The sequence below is a fragment of the Episyrphus balteatus genome, chromosome X (genome assembly GCF_945859705.1).
Source record: "Episyrphus balteatus chromosome X, idEpiBalt1.1, whole genome shotgun sequence".
NCBI classification, from domain to species: Eukaryota; Metazoa; Arthropoda; class Insecta; order Diptera; family Syrphidae; genus Episyrphus; species Episyrphus balteatus.
In genome coordinates this window covers 2,222,367-2,230,721 of record NC_079138.1, presented here as the reverse complement: position 1 = coordinate 2,230,721, position 8,355 = coordinate 2,222,367, and the positions used below count along the sequence as shown (strand labels likewise).

General features: G+C 30.3%; 1 protein-coding gene across 1 annotated transcript; it reads left to right on the top strand.

Annotated features, from left to right (window-relative positions):
• The first annotated feature begins 262 nt into the window (after window positions 1-262).
• Window positions 263-1,781, top strand: LOC129920677 (jerky protein homolog-like). Its single transcript, XM_056002142.1, has 2 exons — window positions 263-1,153; window positions 1,214-1,781. The coding sequence occupies exons 1-2, from the start codon at window positions 284-286 to the stop codon at window positions 1,730-1,732; spliced, it is 1,389 nt and encodes a 462-aa protein (XP_055858117.1). The 5' UTR covers window positions 263-283; the 3' UTR covers window positions 1,733-1,781.
• The last annotated feature ends 6,574 nt before the right edge of the window (window positions 1,782-8,355 follow it).

Below are 8,355 nucleotides of genomic sequence, written 5' to 3'. Positions count from 1 at the left end.
AAAAAAAAATAAATTAAGGATTTATTAAAGAAACTTAGCAGAGAATAGCTAAAATAAATGCTTAAAACTGATTATAATCTGGAAAACTGCAAAACAGATTCAAAGAACCTAAGAAAAAATGATTTAAAATACAGCATTCAGAAAAAACTTCAAAAGAAGACTGTTAAAGAAGGAAAAACTTATTAATCAAAGCCACAGGATTATCAACAAAAATTCGTTGAAAAATAAGTAATCTTGCATTTCTTAAACAAACAAAAAAAAAACTCTTTTTATTATAAAAAAAATGGCAACATTTGAAGAAATATCACCAAATCAAAATCAGTTTAAGTCCATTGTTACTGGTTTAATATATGATCCAAGAGCCATAAATAAATTAAATTTTACCGACGTTTGTAACATTACCGATGCCTTATCGAAAAATCTAGCAGCTCTGTCACTTGCATCCGTATCCAAAGGTGTTAATAGCTTAACTGAAATTCCTCTCATAACAATCAGTGATTATTCAACCCAACACAACCTATTACCACAATCAATAGAAAATTGTCGACAAAAATCATATTTTGAACGTCTAATGCTAGCGGGTGAAAATAACAATTATCTCAAACCACCGTCAAGCTTTGAAACGCTACCATCAGTTGTAAAACATAAAAGTTTCGATGCTGCATACATGTTTAGATTTCGCAAGAATGCCCAAGTCAAACCCTCGTCGTTTTCATCATATTTCACTCACGAACGTAGGGGCTCATTGAAGAAATATAATTTAGCACGAAGATGCTCGGAAAACTTTGTTAAATCTACCATCAATCCTTATGGATATTCGCTTCGACAAAGATTGCAATTGACAAACAATTATTGTCTTGTACCGGAGCAGTATTATCGCATAGGTCAAACAACACTCTATTGGAGATCTTTGCCAGCTAAAGAATCTGAAGCAACACCGTTGGCTGATATTTCACATCGTGATCGGTTGATAGTTTTGTACTGTACTAATTTCAATGGTACTCATAAGTTGAAACCTTTGGTTATTGGATCAAGTCGAGATCCAAGGGTTATTGGACATTTTGAAGCTTTTGTTGAATACAGGTACAGCAAATATGCTACTATATCACCAAAAATGTTGGATGACTGGTTTTTTCAGCATTTTATACATGAGGTAACGTAACAACAGTCTTGTATTTGTAGTACACCTTACAGAGTTCTTTTTATTTTGCAGGTTTCTGTTTTTTTAAAAAGCCAAGGTCTAACTCAGAAAGCAATACTCTTTCTAGATCCTTCGGTTGATCAGCATCCTCCTTTGACGCAATTGATTTCCCACAAACATCACATGAGAGCAGTCAAACTTTCCACAGATATTGCTGTGGATCAAACAGTTGTTGGTTTGGCACGTATCGAATATAAAAAACGTCTGCTAATTGATGCAGTTGCATGTCCGAATAAATCCGCTAAGCTTGGTGATGCGATTGCTATTATTCGTTTGGCTTGGGATACAGTTAGACCATATGCTATTGAGAAGTGTTGTCGTTATGTTTTGCCGAGTGAAGATCGATCTGGTTTTCCCGAAACCAATCCAACAGCGATACTTCGAGCAATGCAATTGCAACATATTACAAAATTGGAAATTCAAAGATTACTATTTTGTATGCCTGGAGGAAAGGAATTTGACAAGTGCGATATTGATAATTGGATTTATTACGACGAAGGATATATTGATAATAAAAATCCTTTCTTTTAAAAAATACTGTTTGTTGTAGTATTTGTGAATTGATAATTAATAAAAAACTGAAACACAACTTTTATTCTTTTTTTTTTTTCAAAGCTTCAAAACTAATAAAGTCATAAGAAAAGAAAATTGTAGGGTACATTTCTTCTCTTTTCAAATGAAGGATATATATGTATTTTTTGTTAGGTATAGAATAAGTATTTCTACTTGACGTGTTGGCGTTGGTTGGTGGAAAGAAAGAACGAAAGCTAAATTAAACTTCATATTCCATTATTTTGATTACAAAGTGCATACGTATATGGTTTGAGAAATACTTTTGCTCATCTGTCTGTCAAAGTCCTTGCTACATTTTGCTGCTTTCGAAGTGTGTCGGGTTGTCAGATTGTCAGGTTGTGTCGGTTGTGTCGGTTGTGGCCCCACGCCACACGTAACGTAAAAGAGATGAAAACGCTCAACTGCAACTGTCTATATATAACCTTGCCCATGCCCATCACCTACCAGCTATATACCACCAAAATGCCACTTCCTATCGTTGTCTTACGATATACTCTCCGTCTGCTTGCCTGCTGGAAGACAGAGAGATGCTATCCATTATATTCAGATGTTCTAAGCATCACATGCTTGCGTCACGTATTCAGTCTCATTTCCTCTTTTTTTTTTTGAAGAAGAAGAAGAAGTAGTCTTCTTCTTTGTCGTCTTTTTGTTATTCTTCTTCTTCTTTCTCTCCTTATTCTCGTCTATAAAATGCGCTTCAATAATTTTTACATCACCTGTTCGTCCTTGTATCATAATCATTGTTGTCATCATCAGATGCATCTTGCATAGCTAACCTACTATCACCTCCCACTACCATTCTCTTCCAAGTTGTATATTGAAGGTTATCTGAAGGATTCTTTGTTTTGTCACAGAAAGAAGTAAGGATGATATGGTTTCGAGTCAAGTCGATGTGTTTGCAAGGATATACGAGTATGTTATATGGGACTAACAAAAGAAAATTTTGTTTTTTTTTTTTTTTTGCTTTCTAAATGTGATTATTATCATCATCAACATCTTCGTCGTGGGTGGTCTTCATTAAAAATACGAGTACCTACCGTTTTTTTTTTTTTTTAAACTCGCTCAATCCCGACTTATTCAGTAAAAATTTAGGAGTTCACAGTTCTTTCTCATATTAAAATTTCTCTCGAGCGCTCAATCTCACACATTAGTCCTGTAAGTTTGAAATTCCTTGCATGATTTCAAAATCCCTAAAAACAAAGCATACACACAAAAATTCCCCTTAGAAAAAAAGGAGCTTTTAAAGAATTCATATCAACAATCAGTCCTTTAGACAAAAAAAAAATCCATATAAGAGGTTTAATTAATTTTCATTGTCTTTCCATTGGTAAAACTCAAATTTCTGTCGTTTTCCCAGAACTTTCACTTGCAATACCAGAGTTGCCAATCTAATTTAAAATTTATTTATCGACTAAAACAAAAATTCAACTCTCTACAACAGCCGGTGTTTATCGATTTATAAGACGATATAACGTTAAAAAAAACATTCAATATGTGCTAAATTGACGATTATTACATATTTATATAATTTTTGAGGGTTCTGTGAGGTTGGCAACCCCGAATGGTAAAAATTTTTTTTCAAACCTAAATTGTTCGATTGTCCAAGGTTAGCCTAGGATAACCCCAGTGATGTAATTTCTCAATAAGATTGTTGGAATTACCATGGTTAATTGAGAAAAAGTGTTAAAAGGACAATTTTTACACTGAAAAAAAAAAACAAGTTTTGATTATCGATTTATAAGACAATATAACGTTCAAAAACATTCAATATGTGCTAAATTGAAGATTATTACATATTTATATAATTTTTGAGGGTTCTGTGAGGTTGGCAACCCCGATTGCTAAAATTTTTTTTTTCAAACCTACCTTGTTCGATTGTCCAAGGTTAGCCTAGGATAGCCCAAGTGATGTAATTTCTCAATAAGATTGTTGGAATTACCATGGTTAATTGAGAAAAAGTGTAAAAATGACAATTTTTACACTGAAAAAAAAAAACAAGTTTTGATTTTTAAGAGGTTGGTAATTTGAAAAAAGTTTTTTTGTCATAATTTTTTAACTAAGGCTGGGCTAACGAAAAAAAGTGATGGAATTTGTTGGAATTACCATGGTTATTTGAGAAAAGTTAAAAAAATAAAAAGTTGAGCAAAGAAAAAAAATCGCCTCACACACCATTTTATATTTGTTGCTACTTTTGAAAAAAGTTTAGTTTTAGCATGTAACTTTTCTAGGTGCTCATAATGGCAAACGAAAAAAAAATCAATGATTTTTACACTTGAAAAAATATTTGTATTTTGTGGTTTTTAAGGTGAAATGAAACAAATTTATAAAGACTACATTCAATCAAGTGAGAATTCTAAGTCAAATATTTAATCACCAGTGGATTTAATCTTTCTGAATTATACATTTTAAAAAGGTCACTGTGGTGTATACGTACTATTTTTTTTTTTTTTTTTTTTTTTTAGGTGAATACAAAATAGTTCTTCTATAATATTTAAACTAAGGGTAGGATATCAAAAATAAAAGTTGGGCTATCCTGAGCTAACCTTGGTCAGTCAAAACACGGTTTTTTCAGAGCAAAAAAATCATAATTTTTTCAGTTTCTGATAGAAAAAAAAAGTTTTTTATCGTATCTTTAAAAAAAAAAAAAGAGGAATAAAGAAAAAAATTTGTGCTATCCACAGTGCAACAGCAACAATTTTCACACTGAATAGAAAAAAACTTATTTTATGTGATTTTTGAGGTAAAAAAAATAATTCACATAGCCGTTTTTGAGGTCTTTTTCATGAGTAACAAAACAAATGACTTCGATTAGCATTTTAAAACTTACAAAATCAATAATTTAACAATGAGAGTTGAAGATAACTTTACATTGTTTCACTTTCAGGAAATTAGAAACTCACTTTTTCTTCATTGTCTTACCGCAAGCCTCTTTCCTGTGGTGTTACAATCTTAAATTTTTTTTTAACATTCTCACAAGAAACAAACAAAAAAAAAAACTAATCTTATTCCTACTCAAGTTTCCTGTAGTTGAGATCATCATTTTGAATGAGAGACGAACCAGGTCCGGGCTGTTGTCGGTCGGAAAAGAAGAAAACTGCACACAAGGTACACTTGTTTGATTATTTCCGGAATATAACCGAATATAAGAAAATCCTTTGCCAGAAGACACAGACGACTGCAAGGACTACAATGATGTATGCGACATAGTATCACTATTTTATATACATACACTGTACACACATACAGAATGATGATGAGTTTAGATTAGATTAATAGCGAAGGTGTTGAGAATTGTGTTCTGTTTAAATATCACGAAGTAACTTTTTCAGAGAGACAAGACATTCACTTCCTTCTTTACAATATTTCTCGGAGGACATAAAAACAATTTTGTTAATTGTTTCCATCAAAAAATATATCTAAAGAAAGTAATGGATATTTATTTTTACGTTTTTTTTTTGTTTTTTGTTTTATTCAACTTTCGTCTAAGTAGCTTAAGTTCTCTCCTTTAACATAATCTCACAATCAGGACATTCTAATAACATTTCCTCTCGTATAGTGTTGGGAAGTAAGGATTTTGCCAAGAAAAGTCTCTTTCAAATGCAAACGCAATAAATCCTTGGGAAAGTACGAATCCACAACAGTATGACAGGATTTATGGCCACAAACATATTTTTCTGCTGGAAAAAATAAAAAAAAATAAAAGTGAAAAGAGAAGCGACGACGACGAAGAAGAAGAAGTGGGACGGAAGGTCGATGTCGGCTGCAAAACAGATCGCCCAAACAAAAGAATGAAGAGCTCCGAGAACTCGAACAGCTCATAAATTCATCCCCTTTTGCCAATAGGGATATGGCTTTCTATGGGCTTTTGATTTGAGCCAGCAATGGATTTATTTTTATTTCTGTTTTCTATAGTTTCATCTTCTACTTCGTTTATATTTAGATAGTATCGTATTTAGGTACGTTTTTTTTTTTTTTCTTTTTCTTATTCTGCATTTAAAATAGGGTCTACCCTATATTTGCTTGTAGTTAAATAGAATAACAAAGTTATTCGGATATAGTCCACAGATTTGCAGTCAATTGTCTATTTTTTTGGCTAATAAAACAAATTCCTGTGTGACAATTAACATTTTCATAACAGAAAATCATTTTTTAAATTTTACTCTAAGCCTTATTGGAGGCGATTGCTTTTAAAATTAGGAAAACAAAATTCTTGAAGATTTACATTCCATTATACACTGGCCAACAATTTTTAACTTTTTAAAATTTTCCAGAAAGATTTATATCAAATTTTATAGATTTGGGTTCAATAAGCTCAAAAATAATATTGGTTTCTTTCTAGCAGCTCTAGTTTTTGAAATATTTGGTGAAATATTCATACTAATTTTTAAGTTTTTCTTATTTTGAGCGTTTATTAAAATTTTCCAGAAAAATTTATACTAAACTCAATGTATTTGTGGTCAGTAAACCTAAAAATCACATTCATTTTTTTCTAGGAGCTCTATTTTTTTTAAATATTTTAGTTTTCCACATTTTGGTGGTTATTTCTAGAAATTTTCTTATCAAACCTAATGCAATTGGGTTCACTAAACCTAAAAATCACACTGGTTGCTTTCTAGGAGCTCAATTTTTTTAGAAATTTTAATTTTTCACGTTTTTGAGGTTAGATTAGGTTTTTGAGGCTAGATTTTATTATAACAAGCGTTTTTAAAGTCTTGTTGGAAAAATTTGTTTCGAATGTAATTAATTTCGGTTCATTGAGTAAAATAAAAATACAAAAAAAAAATTTAAATAAAAAAAAATTTAACAAAAAAAAAATTGTATGAATTTCTATGCCTTTTCATGTATGAATAATTTTAAAACTAGAGCTGATAGATAAAAACTAATGTTATTTTTGCAATCAGCAGCCTTAATTTAGTAAGAAATGATAACAAACGGTCTGGAAAATTTTATAAACCATTTATTAACATTTTTTTTTGGGCTTTCTTACGATAAATTGGCAGAAAAGACTCGATATTTTTCCGATATTTTATATTCAGTTTTTAAATACCATAAGTGTAAGAATAAAGTAGTCCATCACTACATCAAGTTTTATATATTTGCTGGAAAACGATGAGATGAGAAAACCTGAGAAACTATGGTTGTCAATGAGTCAAATTTTCTCAAGTGGGCCACCTAAAACCGACTTCTCGAATTTGATTCTTTTTTTGCATGTATTCGAAGGTTTATTTTTTTTTTAAATAATATTCCAAAGTATTTTTGAAAAATATCAATTTTGTTAAAAGTTATAAGCAAATAAAATTTTGTACGTTTTTTTGTTAAAATGACTGTGTCTTAGTAATGACGAAATAGAAATTGATACAATTTGGTACACATATTAACAACAAAAAAAAATAAAAAAATGGTTTTCCTACATACTCCAGAAGTTAGTAAAAAATGCAAAATCATAACAAAATAAAGTATTTATAAATAATTTGTTGTTTTTTTTTTTTGAAATTTTTAGTGAATTTTTGTGTACCAAATTTCATTAATTTCTATTTTGTCATTCCTCAGATAGGTAGAGTCCTTTTAACAAAAAGACGTAAAAAATTCCATTTGTTTGTAACTTTTGAAAAATTTTTCAAAAATTCTTTTGAATATTATTTTTAACATATAAATCTTCCAATACATGCAAAAAAAAGTATAAAATTCGCCGAAGTCGGTTTTAGGTGGCCCACTTCAGAAAATTTGACTCAATGTAACAACTTCAATATGACAATTTCTGTTATCAATATGACAACTGCGGTATTCAATTTTCATATTGTTATACTAACTTTCAAAAAAATTTTATTAATTTCAGTTTTTATTTTGGTTATCATATTGACTATACAAAGCTGACAAATTGACTACCTAAATTACAGATTGACTACCTACTAAAATTGACTTATCAAGTTGTAATTTTCGGGTTGTCAAAAAAAAGTCATATTGACTATTTTCACTATTTTGTGTATGTGAAGTCCTTCTTTGAAAATAAATTTCGCGATAGCCTCTGAACCTCCGTCACTTCAATACTTACCCCCATTAAAGGGAAACTTAAGATTTTGAAACTTGTTAGCTTTACACTTTTCAGCTCACAATAAACAACCAATTTACACTAAAAAATGCGTACGTCCTTAAGAGCTCAAAATTTTTGTGGTTACTTAAAATTAATAGTATTGCAATTAAATTTTTTTAAGGAAGAACAAGGTGTTTTTTTCTCAGGTCTAATAATAAATTAAAATGTCACTAAAGGTATTATTTTAATTTATTTAAACTTGAAAGTAAAATAGGTAACCAAAAGCTTAAATACCAACACTAACACGTAAATTGTTATTTACTCTTTGAAGTATTTTATCATCACAGCCTAAAATCATAAATTTCAACATGTGCTGTGTTGGAGAAAGTATTTTATCATAAAGTTCATTAGTAGAAAAGTGAAAAGTCCTGTTGCTGTTGCTGTATAACTGTTTGAGATGAAAAGTCACACAAGTTGATGTGATGGTGTCGTACTTAGCCGATAGTCATTCACCTATAAAACTTTCTTTTTTTTTCTTCTTCTTCTTCTT